At 49.5% G+C, this 25206-nt stretch overlaps 1 protein-coding gene across 2 annotated transcripts in view; it reads left to right on the top strand.

The window, feature by feature from the left end:
- Ninl (ninein like) overlaps nt 1-25206 on the top strand; it is a 59834-nt gene that overhangs the window by 16511 nt on the left and 18117 nt on the right. For both annotated transcript variants that reach the window (XM_075962429.1, XM_075962430.1), the window contains exons 2-13: nt 4034-4227; nt 4721-4817; nt 9448-9623; nt 10977-11043; nt 12954-13144; nt 13844-13996; nt 17724-17888; nt 18485-18621; nt 19292-19432; nt 22023-22197; nt 23471-23581; nt 23708-23788. In XM_075962429.1, coding sequence (XP_075818544.1) covers nt 4045-4227; nt 4721-4817; nt 9448-9623; nt 10977-11043; nt 12954-13144; nt 13844-13996; nt 17724-17888; nt 18485-18621; nt 19292-19432; nt 22023-22197; nt 23471-23581; nt 23708-23788 — 1677 coding nt within the window. In that variant the 5' untranslated portion in view covers nt 4034-4044. The remainder of the gene's footprint in view (nt 1-4033; nt 4228-4720; nt 4818-9447; nt 9624-10976; nt 11044-12953; nt 13145-13843; nt 13997-17723; nt 17889-18484; nt 18622-19291; nt 19433-22022; nt 22198-23470; nt 23582-23707; nt 23789-25206) is intronic.

The raw sequence follows: 25206 nt of genomic DNA, 5'->3' as shown, positions 1-25206 counted from the left end.
ACCACGTCACCAAGTAATAGCTGTTGCTTTTGTCGCAATGGCACAGTGGGATCTCTTGGATGTGCTGTCAGCCCGTCTTTCCCTTCTCTGGGTGGCGTAGTTATGAGTCTATTTGCTCTATAAACATCCCTTGAGTTTATAAACACACCCATCTCGTGCTGGGCTCCCCCCTCCCCCAGCTCTGCCTGGAAGCTTCACGCTTGCTTCTCTAAAGCCCTTGCGGTGGTCTGCCTCCGCTGCTCTGGGGAGTGCTACTGGTGAATTCCTTGTATCTTTCAGGGACTGGGCATTGGACCCTCCCACACAAAGGAGCATCTCCCTGTCTTTCTGCTCTGACCTCTCTGTCTGAAGGCAGGATTGCTGGACCCAGAAGCATCATGGATGAGGTCAGAACCATATCCTGTCCCGTGTGTGTCCCTCTGAGTGACTCACCCCCTCACTGCCATCCTGGTGGAGAAATAAAGAGAGAATAAATCTATGACAGGCCATGTTCCCCATCCAGGTTCCTGGGTGTTACACGCCTGTGTTTGGTTTAAAAGAATTAGGAGTTACCGGACTCCAGTTCTCTAGTTCAGGCGTATGCTAGTGCTCACCTAGCCTTTTATTTTAGGCTAACTCCTGTCTCCTCTGGACTTTGGAAGAAATTATTTTGCTTTACTTTGGGAAATGACTACAGTTATTATTTCTTTACTTCATTTTCCTTTTTTTTTTTTTGAGATAGAGTCTCATGCAGCCCAAGTTGGCTTCAAAATTGCTGTATAGCCTAGGATAACCTTGATGCTGGGGTTACAGGCATGTGCCACCACCATCACACCCAGTATGTATGGGCTGCTGGTGATTGAACCCCAGGCCTCATGCATGCCAAGGAAATACTCGAGACACTGAGCCATATCCACCACCCTTATTTTTCTTTACAATTGTCTTGATTAGTGACTGAAATCAGAAAACGGCTTTCTGTATGTCACCCAACAGCTGTTAGAGATGCCAAAGCACAGAGGAGAGAGAACACCAATGGCAGTGCCTTAGTGTCCCCAGCCCTGGCAAAGACCACTGTTGGCCCGTGCATGATAGTGCATGGGCTCTGTTTAAAATGCCGCTTCTCCAGCCCTTGCTTTAGATCACATACATCTTTTCCAGTAGCATTTGGAAGCCACTTAAGGTTTTCACATAAACAAATATAGGCAATGACTTTTGGTATAGTGGGGTTTGGAATGGGAAGTCAAGGCTGAGCTGCTGTGAGGATTCTTCAGACACTCGGGACCTTGCTGGTGCAGGGCTGACTCCACTGGGTGTCATTTACTGACTCAGACTCCGCTTATCCATGCTTATCGTACAGCAGGAGCTGTTGATCTTCACAGAGGAGCAGAGCCATCAGAGTTGCAAGAATGGCCCTTTTGTACTGTGTTCACACCTGTTATGATTCTAACACTCAGTGGAATCATTGCAAGTTCAAGGCCAGCTAGAGCCACGTAGTATAAGACCTGGTCTCAAAATGGCAAACAAACAAACTGTAAGCCAAGTAAACAAAGCTGTAACAACTAATGGCTCCTGGGAATTCCTCTCGTCTCCTTCCCCACTTGTTCATCGCGCATTTCTTTCCCTGGACACACCTTGGAGAGCGGATCTTTTCAGAGCTTCATCTGCCCAAAGGGGGCATTTCTAGACTTGGCAGCTTACCAGTCAGCTTACCTTTGCCAAATATCTTCTCCTCATGGCCCCTTGGTTTCTCTAGTAGAAGAGCCTAGGTGGCCGTGTCATCTCGCGGTGCCAGCAGGACTGGAACCCAGGCTCTGGAGTACACCTGTGCTTTTGACTCACAGTGAAGCTCTGATGGACCCACACAGCAGAGGATGCTGTATTACTGTTCCGTCAGTAGGCTTTTGACTTGAGAGGGAAGAAGGGGGAAAATGAGAAAAGGTTTAAGGGAAATCCCTTCCTGTGTTCTCCCTGTGGATACAGGTCCTTCCTTTCTGCAGATGCTGACTGTTCGTTCTCTGTCAGGTCAGCATTGTGTCCATTTCCACACTGCTTGTTGTATTTCCTTTGACTGTCATGGCCTCCCTTTCTAGAGGCATGCTTGCCAGCAGATGTGCATAGCAAGCTTAGCTAGAAGCTGGTAAACATCATGAGTCCTGAAACTGACCCAAATCTGGTTTTGTACATATGGAAACAGTTTTCAAAACATGTTTGCTGTACTCAGGATTTAGTGAAGCTGTTTGGAAAGGATGACACAAAGCGAGCTGCCTTGGAGTGCCTGTCACCCTGGCATTGAGGGTTATCTGCTTAGTCATTGTCCAGTGTGCACCGAGGGCAGCAGTTTCTCAGAGCCCGTGTCTGCAAAGAAGAGAAAAGAACCAGAATGCTTTCTTCTTAGCACAGAGTAACCGAGGGAAAGGAGCCATTGCAGGAGGATCCTTTGGGAGCCAGGCTTCTACTGAGCAAGTCAGTGGATGACTGTGACCAAGCGCTGAGCCCGGGAGCTGCACTCAGCCTGCGTTTTGTACACACAAGTGGTTGCTTCTAGAGCCCTGTGTAGGATCAGGGCCTCAGAAGGTGTTGTTCTGGGCACAAGACAGTCAGAAGTTTGGATCACAGAGGTGCCTTGGATCAGGTTTGGCTTCTTCATTTGATATATCTGGAAGCCTAGGTCCAGAGAGATGAAGGTATTTGACTGAGGCCATATAGCTTCTCAGAGAGTGGACATACCAATAGTACCACTCTAGGGGTTGCAGGAAAACATCAGCTGTACTAGGCCAGGATGAAAGTTGGTGGCTGTCATCATGAGCATTGTCATGGCAGAAAGTGCATGACTGTAAGGCTCATGTGCCTTCTTGAGTTAGACATTGTAAGAAGCTTAGAGAAGACCAGCTGAGCAGATCCTGGAGAAGACATGGGAGGGTGCCTGAGTGAGCTGCTGGGAGACCAGAGGGAGAGGGAGGGGGAGTAGTCACCATTAGGTTGAGTTGTGTCCCACCCAAATTCCTAAGTTGAAGCTTTAATGCCCTCCATACCTCAGAATCTGGCTCTTTTGGAAATAGGGTCTTAGAGTAGTCAATTATGTAAAAACGAGGTAGAACAGGAAGTACTTTGTCAGCCCTCTGGTAACACTGGAAGCATGATTTTGCACATCTAGTGATTCTCTACACACACTCCCTGAGTGTCCTACAGTTTCATGTAGGTTGACAGGGACTCCCTAGGGGCAGCACACTCTTGGGACAAACTGTCAGATGCCAGTTACAGACTCTAGGTTGTAAGCCGTACTTATGGCATGGTATACTATAGAGTTCTTCCTGACCGTGTGCCTGGGCAGCTTACAGGACTGAGACACATTTGCTTGTATTTATAGGCCTGTTATACCCACAAAGGAATTCATGTCCTATGCAGGTAGGTATTTTTATGTATAAAGGAGAGATCTTGTGTTTATAAGGTAAAAGGAAAGTAAGTGTGTGTGTGTGTTGAAAAATGGTGTTTGCTCTCCAAAATATTGCTAACAATTTTTCTAGGTATTGGAATTGTGAATGGTTTGAGCTCTTTTTGTGCTTATCTCTTTCTCCTCCATACCTCCTCCTCTGCCTTCTTCTTTCCTCTCTCCCTCACTCCATTCTCCCTTCCTCTTTTCTTTCTTGAAGATAGGATATTGCTATGTTATCCAGGCTGACCTCAGACTCTGGGGATCAAGCAGTCCTCTGCTTCAGCCCATATATAGCTGGGTTGGTAGGCACGAGCCATAGTACTAGACTTTATCTGTTTTCTGGATATTCTACAGTTTTTCTAAAAAACAAACAAACAAACAAAAAACACAAGAACAAAACTCCTTTTCTTGTAACTGCTGATCAATGAATGACTTGGACCCCTGTCCAAGCATCTCCTGCAAAAAAGAAGCTGATTCTTTCAGTTGTACTTGACCCCAAAAGGGCTCTTGATGCCTTTGGACACAATAGCTCTGGAACCTGCTTTTGTCCAACATGTAGGCATGAGAGGAGTGGGGCCAAGAAGCCTATCCTGACGATGTACTTTTCTCCTTCGTGACCAGCCTGCTATGGGATGGACAACGAAGAAGAGAACCACTATGTCTCACAGCTCAGGGACGTCTACCGCAGCTGCGACACCACAGGGACCGGGTTTCTGGACCAAGAAGAGCTGACCCAGCTCTGCACTAAGCTTGGCCTGGAAGAGCAGCTGCCAGCACTTCTTCAGATTCTTCTTGGAAATGACTGCTTGGCCAGGGTGAGTGTGGGCTCGTCCTGAGAGAGAGTGGAGTCAGAGCTGTGCCACTGACGTGGGCACCTGGTACCCAGCACCCATAGAACGATAACTGTGAAAGGAAAGTCACCAGCAGTGAACCAGGGTTGTTCTGGGGATTATAGAAAGAATTTGAGGGAATGTAAGCAGCCGCATCGACCATGTGGAGGTGAGCCACCACACCCGGCTGGTGTTCTCTAATTGTGTTGTTTGCTTTGGTTTTGTAAAGTTGTTTATTTAGTGGTGGTATGGTGGTTCACATTTGCCTTCTGTCCTAGAGTCTTTTAGTGAAAATGATTTAAATACATATTGTACATATTTGGAAAGTGAGGCAAATGTTTCACTACAGAAGGCAACGGTCAGATGTCTTTTGAGAAAAAAAAGAATCAAGGTTGTTTTGTTTGTTTGTTTTGTCCATCAAATTAAATGTGAATCGGTGGAAAATAACAGTGTCTTCTCCTTACCCTAATTCCTGCAGGTCAACTTCGAGGAATTTAAGGAAGGTTTTGTGGCTGTGCTATCCTCTGGCTCTGGCGTAGGACCCTCTGATGAAGAAGGTAGTTCCTCGGAGTCAGGTAAGAGGATTTCCTCTAAGTGCTTGAGTCTCTTTCCTGTGTTCATCTGCGGTCTTTCAGAGCGTAGCTTCACTGTTCTAAAGTCTAGCCTCTCTCTCTGTTACCGTCAAGTCGTGTGGATTTGAGCAAAATACCTGGAGTTTCCTCTTCTGTGAATGTCATAGGCTGTAACGTGCATTACTGGTAGAGGCCACTGACAAGTGAGCTGAGGGGTGCGGAGCAGGGAGAGGTGGGAGCCCCAGGGCTGTGTGGTACCAAGCACATAGCCTGACCTTCTGTTCTGGACCATAGCATCTGCAGTCATAGCCAGTGGTGTTACAGTGTGCTAACACGGCTAACAGGAGTCCCATTGCGGAAATATTTGTGGGGCAGGAACGTAATGAGTACTACTGTATCGTGGCAGGAAGCCACCAGGCTCAGGGCCTTGGTGGGGAGGTCCAAACACAGTGGGCCTGGGTAGGACGGAGCTGGAGGCAGGTCTGTTTAGGGACATGAGGACTGTATCAGGTGGACAACTATCCCCTCTGGTCTGCAGAGTGGCCATGTAGCAGGTTAAAGGACCCTGGTCAGGAGCAGAGGCATGGAGATGAGTAACAGTGAAAGTCACAGGGACTGGTGCGAGGCCTTGAGCCTCACGAGTATTTTATATCCATTTCTTCCCTCTTAGAAGTTCCATGTCCGAGAGGACATTTATCCCTGACCTGTCGTTAGTACCTGGTGACTTGGGTTTGTGTCCCTGCTGTCCACCATCCCTGAGCTCTGTGCACACAGAACACTGTGCTTCTTGCTCTGGATGACATCAACAGTCCCTTCGTCACCTCCTCTCTGATTGCAGAGGCTCCAGGCACAGGCCACAGAGCCCTGGGGTCTGTGTCAGCTGCCAGCCCCACACTGCGTGCACAAGTGCTTCTCTCCTATCTTTCTCTCCAAACATGTGAAGAGGGCTTGTAGTCTTTCCTGATCCAGAGTTTGGATGGTAACTGGGATATCAGAATGTCACTTTGGAAAGTGAGACCCAGCCCCTATGTTGGACCAAAGATAAAAGGTACCCTACTTCCTGCCATGTGACCTCCTGCCAGGTGACGCTTCACAGCTTGAAACTCTCTGGAGCAAGCCCTGTTTTCCCCAAGAAGAGAGCCACTTTGATCTGCATTTCTTCCCCGCCAGTACCAGTTCTTTTTCTTCCTTGTGATAAAATTTGAGCTTTTCTCAACGAAGCAGCTCCATGCCTTTCCTGAAACACTGCCCATCTCTGTTGTGTGACCTCTAGATTAGTGGGGTTACTCACAGGAGCATGGATGATTCCCCCAACCCCCACCAGCCTCTTTCCCCAAGCTGCTGCTCAGGGCTGATATAGCCTTGAACTTCAAGTCTTGTGAACCTAGTGTCTTCCTGAGCTTCCTCAGTCTGATAAGCTTCGTGAGCTTTGGCTGTCTTGTGAACCTCCCTCCTCCCTGGAGGAAGGAGTGTTTCAACTTGGAGGAACTAGCTATACAGCAGTCTGTTCTCCCATTCTTTTGTTAAAGGCCGTTGGTGATCATGTAACTAAATGCACTTGACTTTCCAACTCTGTTGTACTTTCTCAGTAGTCTGTACTCTTAATAATGGCACATAGGTATGCTGCATTCTGGCCAGGCAGTGAGGCTCCTGCAGGATCCTATGGGATGCATATCGAGTTGGTGTTGTAATGGACTGGTGGGATATGCTGGATCTGGGTGACTTACTCTGCTCCACCTCATGGGAGAGCGCCAAGGCTGCTATAGGCATTGGACACTGCCCAGTGACTGTTACCATTGCTCTGCCGCTGTTGCTTCTGTGCTGAAGAGCCCGATGGTCCCCTTTCCTGAGTAGTGCTTCTGCCCGTGGAGGGTGAGTTCTCCTCGGGATGCTCGGGTGAGATCCGTAGAACTGTTGCGAGAGGAGCATGTGTTTTCCTCCATGGTTCCCGGCTGTGAGGGAAGTGCCCCTGTCTGTGGATGAAGATGGAGAGTAACTGCAGTGTGAGGTCTGTGTGGAGCCTGACCATGGACAACAGAGATATAAACGGGGCCGTCGGACACGAGGAAGCCGTGAAGAGGAGAAGCATAGCAAGTTACACCGTTTTCAGATGTGCCTGACTAACTCCAGGGTGGGGCTGTAGCCATGGCCTGGTGGCTGGAGTCTCTTCTGTGGCCTCCTGGTGGGGAGGACGAGTGTGGGTATCTTCTTAGGTTGCCCAGGTGTCGTGTGCTTTCCACAGCACACGATAGGGGTTTCATCTTAGCTCTACCAGAAGGTGCTTCCCCAAAAGACAGGAAGGAGAACTATACCCAGCCACACCTTGCCTACAAATGAAAACCAGTCAATGATAAGACGCTTTGTTCTGTGATTGCTCCTTCTTGAGAGCCAAGTAACCAGATTTCTTAAGGGAAAACAAGAGTAGCTTCATAGGGTGGAAGAGGTCCCAAGGGAAGGAAACTGCAGATACATGTTGTAGGGGCTTTTAATAGGATTTATGGCAGAAACTGGACAAAGACTGAGGTAGTTTCAGTTGAGATGTCTAATGCTTTCCCAGGTAGGAGGGTGGTCACTTGTTAGCTGTTAACCTTGATTTCTGCTGGCTGCTAGCCTGGCCGAAACTCTGACTATTGACCTTGCAAGTGTTGCTGCTCTCTAGCCTTGGTTGGCATTTTGCTGGCTGCCAACTAAACTGTACTGCCTTTGTTCTTCTGTTTATGTGACTAAAAGCTCTTTAGTGGGGCTTAAAGACACCGAGACAGATTATTGAAGATATTGAAGTTCATTGAAAGAGTTATTGACACCACAGATAGCATTGCAGGGCCTCTGAGGGGAGTCTAGGCTCCAGGACCAGAAAGAGCATGCGTGGACTCTGAAACAGTATCCACAGCCCTCGAAGAAGTGTGAGTGACATGCTTAAGTTTTACCTTGTGTCCTTCCCCACCTCCTCCCCACCCCCGCTTTTTTTTATTCTCTCTGCCTATGGGGAGTTGATTCTGGACTCAGGTCATTTTCTCATGTATTCTTTTGATTTCTTTCTGTGGAATGGATGTTTTTCCTTCTTCTCAACATGCCCCATGACCTCTGTCCCTTCAAGGACCCTGTCGAGCCTGCCAATGTCTGTTGTATTAGAGCAGTTACTAGTAACACTCACGATGACTGTCTGGTGTCCTGAAGAAACAAGCCCTGTGTGTGTTCAGACACCTTGAATGCTACACCGTCGCTCCCCGTTCAGCAGATCCAGAGCAGAACTCAGCATTGGCCCCACTAAACCTTGTTCATCCCCAGTTACTGTGTGCCTTCAGGTCACCCAGATTCCTCAGATGGCCCAAGGGCCGACAGGTAGTGACCGTCAGCACAGAGGAAAGAGTCCAGATGTTTTTTGGTCTTATGAAGCTGCCCTCTGTTTGGTAAAACCTGAGTCACGTGTGCTGTGAAGGGCTTCTCAACATCCTAGCCAGGCCTGGCCTCAGTGGGCTCATCCAGGTCTCCTTAGGGTTCTCTTTCAGAGTTCTGATCCTGAATTCTTCTGAATCCACATCCCGTGACTGCTGCTCTTGTTGCCCTCCCTGTGCTCTCATCTCCACGTGTGCTCAGTTAGGCTTGTGTAGATGTGCCCATCGGATGAAGAAAGAAGAAGCCACAAGAAAGTGTAAGGCTTGGCGTATTCCCTTCAGTCTGGAGACTGCAGTCCATGCTGCTTCTGCTGCAGGCCTTCACACTGCACAGGACTGCAGAGTTGGTCTTGTTCTGTTGCCCATGCCTGCCTGTAGAGCTCTTCTAGCCCTAAGGACTTGAGATCCTAAAGCAACCTAGCAAGAGTGGGGATTTTCTAAAGAGACACATGTGCCCCTCACTCGGGCTGTCGTGACCTTTGGAACAAGACGCTAAGGGAATTGGGACTTCCCTCAGAAATCTCATACTGACGGAAGGAAGTTGCTGAATCCTGGTCTGAGTTGTGTGTGGAGGGGTCTCGTCTCTAGGAAAGCAGAAGGAGTCCACGCGTGTTGACAGGTTTTCAGACCTCCTTGCAGGAGAGACTGGAGTCAAGACAGTGGTGGATCACTGATAGGCAGAATCAGGGCGCCAAATTATGCATATCTCTTGCCTTCTAATTAAACCGTAACCTCGAGGCAGGACCCTGCAGATAGACTCAAGGGGGGCATTGGGTCTCTTTATCCCTTTTCTTAATGTAACTACATTGAGTATACCTGCTTTTATTGTTAATTTGGCTCTTCTAATTGACTTACTGCGACGGTGGCTGAGCCTGGCTTGTTGCCCTGAGTCTAGTACACTAAGGAAGGAGTTCTGGAAAATACCCTCAGTTCTCTAGCTTCGTGTTCTTGGACTGTTGGTGTTTCCCTAAAATATGCTCGAGAGAAAGTAAAGAGCACCCGGTGTTTAGTAGGACTCCCCCGTGCCCGAGCTGGCATTCCCAGTTTTGCTTCAAGTAATAGGACAGCCACTGTTGATCAGTGTCCTTGCGTCCCCAGGCGAACGTGCTCGACAGTGTGTCTGTGAGCCATACTGGTGCTCTGACCTGTAGCTTCTAAGAAAGGGTCTTGTTGGCATGCAGGCCCAGCATCCTTCTTCACAGCCATCCCCTCTGTCCCGTCTCCTTTTCTCTTTCCAGCTACTTCCTGTGCTGTCCCTCCAAAGTACATGAGTGGCTCTAAGTGGTATGGCCGTCGGAGCCGACCTGAGCTTTGTGACCCTGCCACTGCAACCAAATATGGATCAGAACAGCAGCAGGCCAAGGGTAGTGTGAAGTCACCTCTGAGGCGGTCTGCATCCCTAGAAAGTGTGGAGGTGAGTCAGCCTACCTTCCCCACCCAGACTGCCCAGCATTAGGGCAGTGATTGTCAGTTTGTCACTGTCTATACACATGGTCCTGGAGGATGCAGGCAGGGGACCAAGTTCTTGGGCCTTAAGATGTCAGCAGCCTCGGTATGCATGGCAGCTGAGCTTCATTTGAAACTCTCTTATCTGAGGCAGTCCTGATCGCAGGCCACCGTCCTTCAGATTTGGAGCAGTGGGAACTTTGTGAAGACTTACTTCTCTTTCGTGGCTCACCAGCCACTCCTTCCTCTTACTGTGGGAAGTTCAAGTTAGGGTGTCCCAACCGAGGAACATTACATGCCAAGGAATGGAAAAAGAAGCTGTTGGTGAGCCTCCAGGTTAGGAATGAATGTGGGAGTTTGGAATCTATAGTGCAGGATATACCAGGGTCCACACATGCTGACACTTCCCCTGCCCTTGAGCCTTTCGTTGCTAACAGTGGGGCCTTGCCTGCTTCAGGTAAAGCAGTCTGTGCCCTGGGCAGGCGAGGTGAACACACTTACGAGCTGGCGACTCTCCACCTTCATTGTGGCCCTTCATCTCTGACTCTGAGTGCAGACGCGGAGAACACTGTTGTCAGCCCAGTTGAACGGAAGCAAGTGTTTATCGCCACCTTGGGTTCTGGCCTCTGAGAGTTAGGGCAGCTTTAAAGGGGCAGCGCTTTGGTCACCCAGGTGTTCATTCAGGAACCAGAGGGTCACAGAGCACTTGCTCAGAAACGGGCTTTAGCTCCGGTCTGCTGGTGTGGTTTGGCTTTCACTAAAATCACACATCCTTGCTGGCCCTGTCTTCCAGGCCGAGGTGTCAGTGCTTACTGTGGACTGTATTGTCCCCAGAGCCCCTAAAGGGTCAGTGGCTAGCCCTTCTGTTTTCTGAACTAGTAGGGATAGTAAAGGATTGTGCACACGGCCACGATACCGCAGTATTAGTTGTAGGTGTCCCATGAGTGGGATGTTGTACAGTTCCTGTTGAATGCTGGTGTGTAAAACTAGTCACACTCTGCTGTGGGACACAGGAGCTTTTTGTGTTTTCAGTGTGACCTGCTGGTAGTTTATGCTAAGGAGCCCAAGTATGCAGAACAAGACAAATGCCCAAACTCACACCTGAACTCTTTGCTCTCAAGAGGGCGTTAGTCTTCTTCATAACACACAAAGCTTGCTTAGTGGGACCCCAACCTGTTGATGTCAGCCTAAGGGTTCCATCCCAGAGCGCATCTTCAGTGGCCCCTCCCACCCCGCTCTCCTTTGTGCTTCTTCTCGATGGTTCGCCCACTGCGCCACCCACTGGGTACTCACGTCCTTTTCCTCGCTTCTTCTTCCGCAGAGCCTCAAGTCAGATGAAGATGCCGAGAGTGCTAAGGAGCCTCAGAATGAATTGTTTGAAGCACAAGGTAACCTGTGGCTTCATGGCTCATGCTGTGTCTGCTTAGAGCTCTGAGAGCCACTGTTGGACAGGGCAGTGTCTGGAGACCTACATGTTTCATGTATGTGACCCTCATAGGTTCCTTCTCCAGAAGTGGTTAGTATGTTGGTGTCACAGCCATGAGACGGTCACTCGGTGTTCAGTTTTCCCCGTGACCAGTTCCTGAGATAGAGGCTTCTGGCTGAGGTTGCAGGGTCCTGCCGCTCCGATTCATGGCCTGTGGGTTCCAGGTATTGCCCAGGAGTCTCAGACCAAAGGGCTTTGCTTGGCCTGCTTGTAGGTTCTCGCACTTTGAAGGGGTCGCCTCAGGCCCTACCAGGGTTTGAGTTGTCCCCCAGCAGAGAGTAGCATGTGTTTCTGTTCTGGAAGAGCCTCACACAGCCACCAGATTCCCACAGTTGGAGCAAATCAGTTTCAGGAGAGTGTGGCGGGCCCAGGGGCTCTTGGCTGTCGGAGCTGCTGTGGTCTGTGTGTGATACTGAGCTCCAGACAGCCCCTGGGTGCACAGGCATGAGCCGGATGGACCTTTCTGGGATGGCGGTTGTATTACATATTCCTGGGGGTATAGAAATTCACAAAAAGGGGGCTGGAGAGATGGCTCAGAGGTTAAGAGCAGTGGCTGCTCTTTCAGAGGTCCTGAGTTTAAATCCCAGCAACTACATGGTGGCTCACAACCATCTATGACACCTGGAGCCCTCTTCTGGCAGGCAGGCATACATGCAGGCAGAACATTGTATACATACTAAGTAAATAAATAAATTAAAAAAATTTTGCTTTAAGAAAAAAAAAAACAAAAAGAAAGAAATTCACAAAAAGTTTTCCATAGTAGTACCTAAGAGACAATATGGAGGCTTTATAGGGAAGTGATATTTAAACTCGTGTTTGCCTACATTGCTTCTGTGATGAAAGATAATGAAATGGTGCTTACATGTTGGGGTTGGCTCCATGAGGAGAGTTCTCACCATGTAACCAGAGGACCTGCGTTCACTCACACTGAAAGCTGGGTCTGTCAGCACACATCTGTAATTCTAGCGCTGGCAAGGCAGAAACAGTGGGATCCCTAGAGCTGGCTGACTACCTAGTCTTTCCCAGTCAGTAAGCCCCAGGTTCATGGAGAGACTCTGTCCTGGAGAATAAGGTGGTAAGTGACTAACATACCTGACATCGCCACCCATGTATGTGTACCAGCAAGCATGTGTACACCGACAGATATAAACGAACATATATTTACATGTGAAAACACACACACACACACACACACACACAAATTGAATCCTGAAATTTAACTGGGGAGGTGAGACCAAAGCCCGTGGCAAAAGATTCCAAAGCAAGAAGAAAATGTAGGGGGCTGCAGAGATGGTTCAGTAGTTAAGAACAATGGCTGCTTTTCCAGAAGACCCAGGTTTAATTCCCAGCACCCACATGGCAGCTCACAACTGTTTGTAATTCCAATGCCCTCATACAGACATACATGCAGTCAAAACCCCAGTGCATATGCAATAAATAAATCATTAAGTCAAAAGACAATGTATGATTAACTGCCATCATCAGTGGTGCTTGCGGAAGTGATGAAAGGAGCTTGCTAGCATGAGGGTGACCTCTGTTCCTGGCCACTGTGCAAGCCCTGAGGAGCTGGCCGAGGGACTACCCAGGCTTTTCTGAGCCTTTCAACGGGCTGGAAGCAATCTGAGCACCTCTCCCTTTGTAGGACCTGTCTTCTGTGTTATCAGAACCTACCTCTCCTTGGAGGACAGTGGCTTTTATGTTACTTGTTTAGTTGTGAAAGTAACTAATTCCCATAAGGCTAAGTATTCCATTTGGTTTCTTTGTTATTGGGTGTATTTATCAGTGTTTAACTGTGAACCTTTCTTGCTTCAGGCCAGCTGCAATCCTGGGGTTGTGAGGTCTTCGGGACACCCCAGAAATCCTGTAGCCCCTCCTTCGACACTCCTGAGAACCAGGTCCAGAACATCTGGCATGAGCTTGGGGTTGGCAGCAGTGGTCACTTGAACGAGCAGGAACTGGCTTTGGTCTGCCAAAGCATCGGGCTCCACGGGCTTGAGAAACAGGTGAAGGCCTAAAGCTGCCCCAGTGACTTGGTCTTTGTAGAGGGCACATTTAGTGCTGGGTCTGGAAAAGCAGCTCACCTCCAGACAGCTGTTTGCTTCTGTTCTTTGTAACCTCAAATCTTTTGATGGCTCCCAGGGTTGTTGGCCATAGGTTTGAGATTCCTTTGAGAGTCCATTTTCCCCTACACATTCCATCCTCACAACCTTATGGCTGCTGCCCTCAAGGGTCTCAGCTGCTTCTAAAACCCTCACTCTGGGCTTCTACCCAGAACAAATACCCTTCCTTCTTCTTCTGCCCAGTCCAACATAGCGCCTTTGACCTGGCTACACCCTCGGTATGTGCACCATCCTTCTGGGAAGGCTTGTGCAGGAAGTTGGCTGTGGTGATAGCATAGGTCCCCTCTGTCATTGTTCCTACCCTGGATCCATGATGGACCATGAACTATAAGGCTCAGGCTGGGTTTCCAGCAAGGTCCTGTCCCCAGTGGACACTTGAGTATCTGTAGAGATAGGGCATTCAGATGCTGCCCACTCCCTTCTGACAAGACCACATAGGGTTCAGACCAGCTGAGCAGCCTTCGTAAAGCAGCTAGACAGTTTAGTTTGGGATAAGCCAAGTGCCCTTGTTGGGTTCTTAGAGCGAGAAGGACAGAGCAAGGTGACTCTCTAGGCCTGAAGGGTGGCGGCTTTTTTGTTTAGGAACTTGAAGAATTGTTCAGCAAACTGGATCAAGATGGAGATGGCAGAGTGAGTCTTGCAGAGTTTCAGCTTGGCCTGTTCGGGCATGAACCTCCTTCACTTCCAGAAGCTTCCAGTCTGGTCAAACCAAACAGGCCTTGGTCTCATTATCAGGTAAAAGGGGAGAATTAAATTCCAACACCAGCAGTACTTGGTATTGGCCCTTGATCCAGTTAGGGTGCTGGTTGGTGGTTGTGCCAGTGTCACGGCCCTGAGCCCAGAAGCTGCGTAAACGTGTTCACACACCTGTGCATGTGCAGCGCTCCTGGACCTCAAGCTCATCGGGTGGTGAGCATTCCTGACGGCATATTTCACCTTCTCTGGGCTCTGTGTTCATCTGTAACATGGGGACAATCCGAGCATCAACCTCAGGACGTTCCGGAGAATAATGCACTGTGAGGAACGTGGCAGCTCCTCAGCATGGCCTCTCGGGTGTGCAACTGAGTGGTGTTTTTCAGTGAGACAACCGTCTCCTTGTCCTGTTAAACACTGAGGATGGGTTTCAAAGTAGTATAGCTTGTCTGGGATTCTTCCTCCGTATGGATTGAGGTTTTTCTGACCTGAAGTCCTGAATTTTACTTTTCCCAGAGGCTACTGGCCCAACACTTATTTATTAGCACCAAGACATAGTACGAGCTAGCTCTGGGGACAGGTCTTGGTATGGGTAGGTGAATTTGGGAATCTCAGTTTTTAACTAAAATCACTGGAGAGAGGCAAAGAAGCTCAGGGCAAGCTCTGCAAGATGGCATCAGCCCTTAAAGTCAGAAATACCAGGGGCTGGTTGTGGATCCATGGTGAAATTCTTGCCCAGCACGTGCCATCCCAGCTCTATTCTCAGCACTACATATAAACACAAAAATCAAGACTGAAAGCCTGAAGGTGAGGCTTCCCGAGCCATACTCAGTGTTGGTTCAGCTGGATCCCCCTCTGAGTGAGGCCACGTTTCCTGTGCTTTGATATCACTGGCAACTGTTATCAAACGGGATCTTAGAGTCTGAACCGCCTTCTAGAAGGCCCAGCAGCTACCTGTACACCCAAGGCTAGCATATAAGGAGGACTGTGTGTCCCATGTACTTCCCAGAAGTTGCCTCTTCATCTGGCAAAGTCTCACCTTTGGCAGCGGTCATGGTCTAGAGGTTGCAGCTCCTCTCCATATACCTTATTTCTTTTTCTTTCCTGCACACGGTAAGTTGCTCCCATGTTCCTGGCACTATGGATATTGGACCAACTTCCCATCTTGTTTTCTCTGCTCACAAACTACCTGCATACCACTGTACAACACAGGCATTCCTCACAAACCACCTGCATACCACTGTACAACACAGGCATTCCGCTGCATGCATCCATACCTACTGTACTGTGCTCACTGTGCACACATCATCTGTCCATACACAGTTTATTGAGTACACACATACCCACCATGCATGCATTCCTGCTTAGACATGGCACCCCCATTTTAAGCATAGATCTGCCATGTACTCACAATGTAAATGCTCACCAGTTGTACACATATATGTTCACTATACATCATCGACTATATACACACATTTTCTGTATGTGTATGCCTGCTCTGGACATGTGTACATCCATAGTAAATTTGAACTTTCTGAAGACACATGTGAATCCACTGTATGTGTGTATGTGCTGTAGACCTGTGTGCATGTACTCTACCTGTATGTAGATGTGTTTAGGCTCTGTACATGTCTCACCCAGCATAGAGACATTCAGTGCACCATACCTACACATCCACTGTATGTGTTGAACCTGCTGGGGGAACATTCACATCTATGGTACATGCGCACCCACTGTACATGAGTCTTGTCTCTGCACCACCTACTGTTGACCTCTGTACATTCAGTATATATCTGTATCTACTGGTAACTCCATACCTTCTGTATGCACACATCTGCTGAAGGCATGCACAGGTTCTGTATATGCCCATCCACTGTAGACACATGCACAGGTTCCATATGTGCATCCAGTGTAGACATGTGCACATCCATTGTTCTTGTGAACCATGTACAAACACATCTTATTACATACACTCCTACTGTAAGCACACATGCAGGCTCTGTACATACATAGCCACTGTGAACAGTTGCTCATTCACTGCATATGTGCACCCGCTGTATACACAGATCTTCTGTGTTTATCAAATGTAGATATGTGTCTGCTGTAGACACATCCATAAGCACAGCATATATTTATCTACTGTATGAACCTACTGTGCGTTTGCATGCATGGCACATATCCACGCCTACTCATAATATATACGTGGATATATGTAAACATTAACATAAGCCTATATTCATTGTACGTAGTGCATACGTACACACACACTGCTCTAGCATATTATGGCACATGCTGCCAAGGTGAAGAGAGAGTAGATTCTGACTTTAGTTTGTAGAACACTAAATTCCTGCCCTTCTTATGTCTCTTGTTTTGGAATGTCTGCCTCCTACTTTGGGCAGCATTCAGGACTACAGGGGTTTCAATAGCATGACCTGCTTGACTGCAGGGTTGAGCGTACCGTGTCCTGTGTGGGCTCTACTGGCTTTATGTGGATGTGTTGGCTCCAGAGAGATTCACATCAGTCCTGCCCTCCTGCTGGAGCACAGAGCAGTTCCTCAGTGCATTCGGGTATCAGGGCTTATGCACAGGTGGTCATCATTAGGCATGGTAGAGATGTTGTTTGCAAATGGGGCAATATGTTTTGTAGGGTTGTAAGACAGCCACACAGGTCAGGAAGAACTCTCCCTGGGTGTGCAGGAGAGGCAGGGCCAGGTAAAAGAGCAGATGTATGGGGCGAAAGGGAGACGAGCTACAGATGGAGAGAAAACTGCCAGCAAGCTCTGCCCGGGTGCTGCACATTGATGCAACATCTTCAGGCTGGTCTGGGGGAGTTGTCAAAGCCAGGTCCAAGAAAGGAGCAAACCAGGATGGGGTGAGGACAGGATGGTAAGTGTTGGAGAACTTATTTCAGCACAAGAATGTTGAAAAGAAAAAGGAGATGTAGGCACTGGAGGTGACGAGGAGAGTTCACAGCAGCCCATCGAAATCATGCAGGGTATGGGGTGTGGTCCTGGGTCCAGCGGGTGCCTGGAGACCCCCACCACAGGCCTAGAATAAAGGAAGCACTACCTGCCTCAGTCCCAAGGTCTCTTACAGCTGAGAGTGGTGGGGAAGAACCCTAGGTGGAACAGGAGAGAGTGGGAAGTCATTCTTGTCTTTGGGTTCAGGTAGTAGAGAAGCCTTGCGGGCAGCTTTCCCTCTGGGAGACAACTTTACTGTCCCATAAACCTCTGTAGTACTGCCTAGCTCTGGCCTGTGGGTCTGAGTTCTGGGAAATGTGGGGTTCCGCTTGAGCTGGTCCGCCTTCTTTCTGGGCCTATTTGTAATTTCCTTTCTCAGTCTGGGTTTTCCTGGCATGTACTTTCTTAACATAGGAAGAAATGGCCAGATCCCTTTGTTGGCCTTCTGTACATGATGCTGTGTTGGCCAGAGCTGACTCAGGCCTAACAGGTATGAGGTGCTAATGATAGATAAAAACAGGTACCCAGGGATCCTTGCAAGGCCAGGGGCCGGGGCCTAAGGACTGGGTGCAGTCCCTCTTCTATCCCCTGTAGAACCGTGTGATCCCAGGTAGATCCCGGGCTATGCTATGCTTCTTCCCAAGGGAAGGGGGGTCAGTCATTGCGGGTATGCGTTCTCTTGTTTTAAGCTTGGCTGAGAAGACAAGATACTGAACACAGGCTGGCAAGGTGAGATGTGTGTTATAGGGCACAGACACTACAGCCTCAAGACACCCAAGTACTCAGAGCATCTTCCTTCTGATGTGCAGGAGGAGAACGGCTGCCATACAACCACGACCTCGTCCCTCGTGTCTGTGTGCGCAGGCCTGCGCCTCTTCTCCAGTGTTGACGATGGCAGTGGCTTTGCCTTTCCCGAACAAGTCATCTCCGTATGGGCCCAGGAGGGCATTCAGAATGGCAGGGAGATCTTACAGGTTTGGGGTGCACTGCTTGTGGTGTCCAGAACCCTGGGGCTGAGCAAGGGGCACGAGAGGCCACGTGTTCACAGAGAATAAATGCAGGAGAGCATGTGCTGGGTACTGATGAACCCCCACCCTGTGCAGGGGAACCCCAAAGGGAACATTTTCCATCAGGTTTTGCAATGAAAATAAATGTAGGACAATTTAATTCAGAAAGTAAAAGTACAGAGAAAACAGTCTGGAACTTGGTTTCAAAGGGGGAGGGCCCCATTCTCAGTTCACGTGATGTGCTGAGGTGAGATGCTCCTTACTGCATCTTACATTTGTTTAGGTAAAAGGAAGAATTCTGTCCATCTTGAGATTGTACCCACCTATGAAATGGTGTCTTAGGGACCACAGCATGATGGGGAAGCCCATTGTTGACAGCCCAGTTGAGTTACTGGGGTTGAGAAGGAGACTCCAAGAACCAGAGACACTTGTAAAGAGGGAAGAGGCAGGTGCTGGCTGTAGTTGCCACTGTGGGTATGGGCCCCTGAGCTGCCACAGATTAATAGAGTACATTTGGAGAAGCTCCTCACTGCCCCCTGCCTTCTGGGGCTTGCTGATTCCAGAGCCTGGACTTCAGTGTGGATGAGAAGGTGAACCTCTTGGAGCTGACCTGGGCCCTTGACAATGAACTCCTGACAGTTGATGGTGTCATCCAGCAGGCAGCCCTGGCCTGCTACCGCCAAGAACTGAGCTACCAGCAGTAAGAGCCCACCAGGGAATGGGGATTAGGGTCCCGCTGGCCAGGTCCACCTCCTGGGAAGTTAGGTCACACCTCCCCTGCCTCACCTGAGTTTCCTCTGGTGGCTCCCAGGCTACCTGTTCCCTGCTCTCCTGCCCTAGTGACCAGAGCTCAGATGTACAGAGCAGAGGAGGCCTGAGGGCCCAGAGCTGTTCACTGCTGCTACTGCTTGGATTATGTGTCCCTGAAATTAAAGATCAGAGCATCCTCAAACATGGGATACAGTTAGAAATCCATATATCCGGGACCTCAGTCAGCCACTTTTTTGATGTTTGAAAATTTGAGCTTGACCCTCCTTCTGCTGATTCTGGGGCTCACTGTTGTGGAGGCAGAAACCCTGTGGTTTATAGGGGTCTGCTTCCGAGAACAGCCAAGGGATTCCTGGCCAAGGCTAGCAACAGGAAAAGGAAGTCCATTTGAATGCTAACCTTTCCGATGGGCTGGGATCTGCTTTAGCTTACCATTGAGGAAGTCATTTGCCTGTCTTAACACGTGCACTGGTAAAACTGCCACAACAATGATAGAGTGCCCAGCGGAGGTGGTTGAGGGGCAGTGAGGTCACACCCGGCTGTGAGGCTCAGGGAAGTCTGTCAGGCTTTCAGCAGTGTCCCATCTGTCCTTCCCATGGCAGAGGGCAAGTGGAGCAGCTGATGCGTGAGCGGGACAAGGCGAGGCAGGACCTGGAGAAAGCTGAGAAGAGGAACCTGGACTTCGTGAGAGAGATGGACGACTGCCACTCTGCCCTGGAACAGCTCACGGAAAAGAAAATCAAGTAGGTGTGGGCCCACAGTTCCCGGGCTGCCGCAGCAGTGAGCAGCCCCACTTTGGGGGACACCAGCCAAGGACCAAGGATGCCATTTGACTGGAGCCAGTGGAAGTTGGGACAACTTTGGGGAACACCTTTTCTAAAAGGGAGGGTTGCATCTGACAAGCAGTGTCCTGCTTTCTGTGATGTCGGTACAGTGACCCCTGGTGTCCCCATGTTCCTGTAGCCATCGGGAAAACCCTAGCTCTGTCCATGGATTTATCAGGCTCCTGCCTTAACTCGAGTTGCCTGTATTTCAAGATGGTGAGTCATTTGGAAGAACAGCACCTGCACTGATCCATAGGAGTCAGTGAGAGAGGCGGCCCGGTGGGCCGAAAAGAAAAACACAAAGTTACCTCTTGGGTTTAACCAGATATTGGAGAAAACGCTGGCATGAAGACTTGTAGGGCTACAGTATGGAAGAGCATCCCCAGCTCCACTGTGGGAGTCTTAGGCTTCCTGGCCAGCTTCAGCTATGTGCTCGAATGCCTGATGCTCTTAATCACCCAGCTTTGTGTCAGATGTGGGCCAGAGAGGACTGGTCGCTTTTCCCTCTTCTCCATCTTTGGTTGGCACTCAGCTAGAGAGACCTGCCCAAGGCCAGAGTCCCAATCCTGCTGTGCCTAAATCCTTCCCTCAGCTCTTCCCGTGTGCTGGGTGGGGCCAGTCTAGTATCTTGTGTTCTTAACATTGAGTGCGCTGCTTGTATCAGTGTGGCCTGCACTGCATGAGGGGAGGAAAAGGGAAGGTGCTTGGTGTGGAATGGGCGTCCACCTGCTGAGGAGTCTGTGTGTCCTGCCGTGTGTCCTGCGGCATCTGAAGGCCGTACTTCTTCACAGCAGTCCTGACACCTGGGAATGTGGAGTCGTGTGTTCTAAGCGCTACTCAAGAAAAAGCCTCCCACACAGGCTTGATGGGAGCTCAGGGGATTTCAGGGGGATTTTCATCCTCCTTTGTTTACCTTGTATGCAGCTTTGGCACCTGAGTCCACCTGGCCAGGGGCCTATTAGGCCAGCATGGCCTCAGGGACAAGAGATGAACAACATAGGGTCAGATTGGAGCCGCAGCAGCCTAGACAACACTTAGTGTAGCTGAGGACAGGGGGTTTCGGGTGCCACAGGCTCTTCAGGATGATTTCCACGCTACTGCACCAGCCCCTCCCTCCTATCAGTTTGATCGTATTCTGCTAAATGCGAGATTTAAACCACAAGCCCATTACTTCCTTCACCCGAGGTGTCCTGGCACTTTTGTAGGGCAGCCCAAAGCCAGAGGTTAAGGAAGCAGGTGAGGTTTCAGGCTGTTGTGTCCTGTCTGTGTCAGGACACAGGTGTGTCTGCCTCACCTATCCCCCAACACCCATCTCAATCCCATTTCAGGCAGGCAGGGAAATGGAGAGTCAGACAAGCTCATAACTTGCCCACAATTACTCACGGGTGTATGCAATTGAAACCCAAGGATTCCCTGTCCAGGTCTTACACCGTTCCGCTCTCCCTTCTTTCTGGGTCTCATGCATACTAAGCCAGTGTTGTACTACAGAACTACATCCAAGCTATTTACGTACATATTTTTATTTATATAATTTATATTTTGTTTATATAGTTTATATTTATAAATATAATCTGTATTTATAGTGATTCATAGTGAAATGAAATCTATGTCATTTTAAGACAGTCTTACTAATCTCCTCAAGCTGACCTCCCGCTTGGAATCTTTGTCTCAGTCTCCTGAGTTGCTGTGGTTATAAGAAGTAGCCTGGGCCAACGTGCCTGGCTAGTCCTGCTGTATCTCAAAGATAGCTTATTTCTTTAGGGAGTGTAAGAACCTTAGGTCTGAGGAGTGTCAAGGAGTGCAGTCTGCACACTTGGTCAGGCGGGGTGTATTATAGGCCTCCCAGTGCTATGAGGTTTCAGCCGCTCCCATTTCCCTGTGCCCTAGAGCTCCCATAGAGCTGCCGCTATGTAGAACAGCCCTGCCTCCCTTCCTGCAGCCAGTGATGCCCCACACTGGCCAGCTCTGGTAGGACAGGGCTGGGGAAGGCCAGATGTGTGAGGAGGGTTGTGTGCAAGATGACATAATGGAGTTACGGATGTGCACCTCGACGGCAGCTGTGTTTGAGAACGAGTGTGCAAGTGCCAGGTTGTGGAGCCTGGCTCCCCGAGAAGGAGGCTGACTTGATGTGCATCTGGGTTCAAAAGCCTGTCACAGGGCTGCTGTGGGCCAGGGCTGCCCGTATGGTGTGGTACAACATGGATGCAGGAGGTAGAGAGGCAGAGGACATCCAGGGTACTTGCCCAGAGATCTCTGCCTACTTGCTCACCCCAGGGCTCTGCAGGCAGCTTTGGATATTTGTCATGTGTTCACCACCACCCCTCAAGTCCCCTTGACCTCCACCAGCCCATGAGAGGTGCAACCCACCAATGCGCCTGTCTGTAGCATCCACAGGTCATCTTCTGAGTAGATTGACAGGGTTCCACAGAGGGGGAGTTCCGAGGACAGGTGCCCAGGGAGGCAGAGTTACACTTCCAAGCGGGACTGTGTATTTTGTGCTGTGTCCTAGGCACCTAGAGCAAGAGTACAGGGGAAGACTGAGCCTCTTGCAGTCGGAGGTAGAGATGGAGCGGGAGCTGTTCTGGGAGCAAGCCCGCAGGCAGAGAGCTGCGCTGGAGCAGGATGTGGGCCGCCTCCAGGCTGAAGAAACCAGTCTGCGGGAGAAACTGACCTTGGCCCTGAAGGTAGGTGGGATGCATCCCTGGTGTAAACTGTGATGTCTTAGGGCTTCTATTGCTGTGAAGAGACACCATGACCACAGCAACTCTTATAAAGAAAAACATTTTATTGGGGCCTGCATACGCTCAGTGGTTCAGTCCATTGTCATCATGGCAGGAAACATGGCAGTGTGCAGGCAGACATGGTGCTAGAGAAGGAGCCGAGAGGTCTAGATCTTGATCCACAGGTGACAGGAAGTGAACTGTCTCACTGGGTGTGGTTGAGCATATATGCGACCACCGCCACAGTGACACACTTCCTCCAGCAAGGCCACACCTCCAGTAGTACTACTCCCATGGGTCACACATTCACACACGTGAGTCTGTAGGGGCCATTCCCATTCAAACCGCCACAGCAGAGCAGGGTGATGTCATGCTCTCACTCCGCTTTGGCTTTGCTTCATCCTCCTCTGTTCTGAGTCATAGGAACTCAAAATCAGAGCGAGTCAGTTTCCGCAGCCAGTGTGGCTGTGTCCCTAGGGTCTGGGAACACCTCCAGAGACTGCCCCTTGGCCTGGGCTCACAGTTTCAAGCAGACACAGCTTTCAGGGTTTTGGTGAATGTTGATGCCTTGTACCTACCCTGCCTTGTGTCCCAAAAGCTGTCTGAGCTGTTTAGACAGCCAAACTCCAGAAGCACTGACCTGTGAGCCTTCTTGCTGTTCTGCGCCCAGCTTCGTCTCCTGCCAGGATGCCTAAAGACCTCTGTGGTCTCTCCCCCTCCCACCCTGTGTCCTGCAGTCCCTGCCCATTGTGGTAGGAGTATCTGGACGTAACTGACATCACCCTAGTGTGATGCCGCTATCTTCCCAGCACAGCCCTTGTCTCCAGACACTCCCCCCCCCCCCCCCCGTTGTGCCTGACCTCTGAGCCATAGTGACACAATTTCAAACCCATCATTTTAAAAGAGCTCAAAACTGGTGCATCACCAGGCCGTTCTTTTGTCACTCATGAACTTTCCGAACGTGGGAGTGGGGTCAAGGAAAAGGGGAACCAGTGGGGAAGCAATCACCTTGGAGTTGTTGAGTGTGCCAAAGGACGTTGTGGGTTCCAACAGCACACTCTGCCTGCTTGATGCAGCGGCAGCACACACCCACATGTCCCCTGCCTTTCTCGGGGTTCCTTCTGAGAAATGCTGCCAGGAACAAGCCTCCAGCAAACAGAGAAGTGACGTGGACATTTGTCATTGTCTTCCTCTGTGTCCTGAACCCTGTCCACCCCACCCTATCCCCGTCTCCTAGGAAAATAGCCGATTACAGAAGGAAATCATAGAAGTGGTGGAAAAGCTTTCAGATTCGGAGAAGCTGGTCCTGCGCCTGCAGAGTGACATCCAGTTTGTGCTGAAGGACAAGGTGAGCCTTTTTGCTATTCCGGGTTTTCAGAGAAGTGCCTGTGGGTGGTGGGTGAGAGTCAGGGCATCGGTGCCTATCTTCCCAGGGACCCTGATATGCTGATGTGTACACGTTTCTCACTTTCAGCTCGAGCCTCAGAGCATGGAGCTCCTGGCCCAAGAAGAGCAGTTCACAGCCGTCCTGAAAGAATATGAGCTCAAGTGCAGGGTGCGTGCCTTTCGGAGTTGGCTTGGGCATCTTGAGCATCCCTGAGTCCTGCTCCTGTAGCCTTCCCTGTAGCAGTGACAGGAAGGGAGGACCAGCTCCACAGGGCCAGCACTATGGGTTCTCAGAAACTCCCTGGCTCTGACCCTGGAGGCCATGTGAGGCCTCAACCTCTCTCCCCTCCTTGGTCTACAGGTTCAGGGTGACCCACAAGTGACAGCAGGAGCATCTTTTCCAGCAAGAACTTCTTATTCAGGCTGTGCTCAGTCATGCATGGCCATTGCTTAGTTGTGCAGCAGATATCCCAGTGACTAGTCAAATCCCAGGACAGAGGTGTCCCTGACTGTACTCCCAGGATGGATCTTAAAGAAGTTTCAATGTGAGAACAGAAAGGAGAAGTAGAATTGACATGGTTCATCACTAATGATACTGAAGAGACTTTGATTTATAAAGTGATCTGTTACAAATCTTTTAGTCAGCTTTTAGTTAAGCTTAATTTACCAAAATCAATTTATATAAAACTTACCAGAAACATTATTTATAAAGAGAGGCATATGTGTGGTTAAAAACTCCGGCCCCTGAAACTGAAATGTATAGTAGTGTGCTGTCTCAGTGGATGCAGGAGCTGATGCAGGAGGATTGCTTGCACCCAGGAGCTAAAGGTCAGTCTTAAGCCAAACACATGCTTGCTTATAATTCCAGGTCTTGGGAGGTGAAGGCAGCAGTATTAGGAGTTCAGGGTCATTCATCTTCGACTCCATAGCCAGTTGGAAGTTCACTTGGGCTACCTGAGACTTTGTCTCTAAAAAACAGTACCTTCCAAAACCCACAAGAAAACAAATACAAGGCAGCCTGGGAAATGTTGCAAGACCTGTCTCAAAAACAAACAACAAAATCATTACAGCCCACAGGCCTGTTTGCTCCTTTATATTATAGGCATCAAGGAGAGTAAGTCAGTAGCTGCTGCCCAGTGTTGTGACTATTAAATTAGTAGAATTTTGCATAGGTTTTGTTTTGTGTTTTTTTGTTGTTGTTTTGTTTTGTTTTTTGTTTTTTCGAGACAGGGTTTCTCTAGCTTTGGAGCCTGTCCTGGACCAAGCTGGCCTCGAGCTCACAGAGATCCACCTGCCTCTTCCTCCCGAGTGTTGGGATTAAAGATGTGTGCCACCACCACCCAGCTAAAATTTTGTGTAGTCTTGGAAATAACACTGGTGATTCTAGAATCACCTTCATAGGCAAACCCTTCATAGACAACACTGCCAAGTGACCAAGGATAAGTAAAATGGGCGCTCAAGGAATGGGCACTTAAAACTTTACATAAGGTTGTAATTCATTAGAGAACCCCCATCTACACCATACATAAGTTCTGGGTCTGGTCTCCACAGCCCAAATAAACCCACTCAATAATAAACTCCTCCGAC

The sequence above is a fragment of the Microtus pennsylvanicus genome, chromosome 2 (genome assembly GCF_037038515.1).
Source record: "Microtus pennsylvanicus isolate mMicPen1 chromosome 2, mMicPen1.hap1, whole genome shotgun sequence".
NCBI classification, from domain to species: Eukaryota; Metazoa; Chordata; class Mammalia; order Rodentia; family Cricetidae; genus Microtus; species Microtus pennsylvanicus.
The sequence above is the reverse complement of the archived record's forward strand: the minus strand, read 5'-3'. Positions and strand labels throughout refer to the sequence as shown.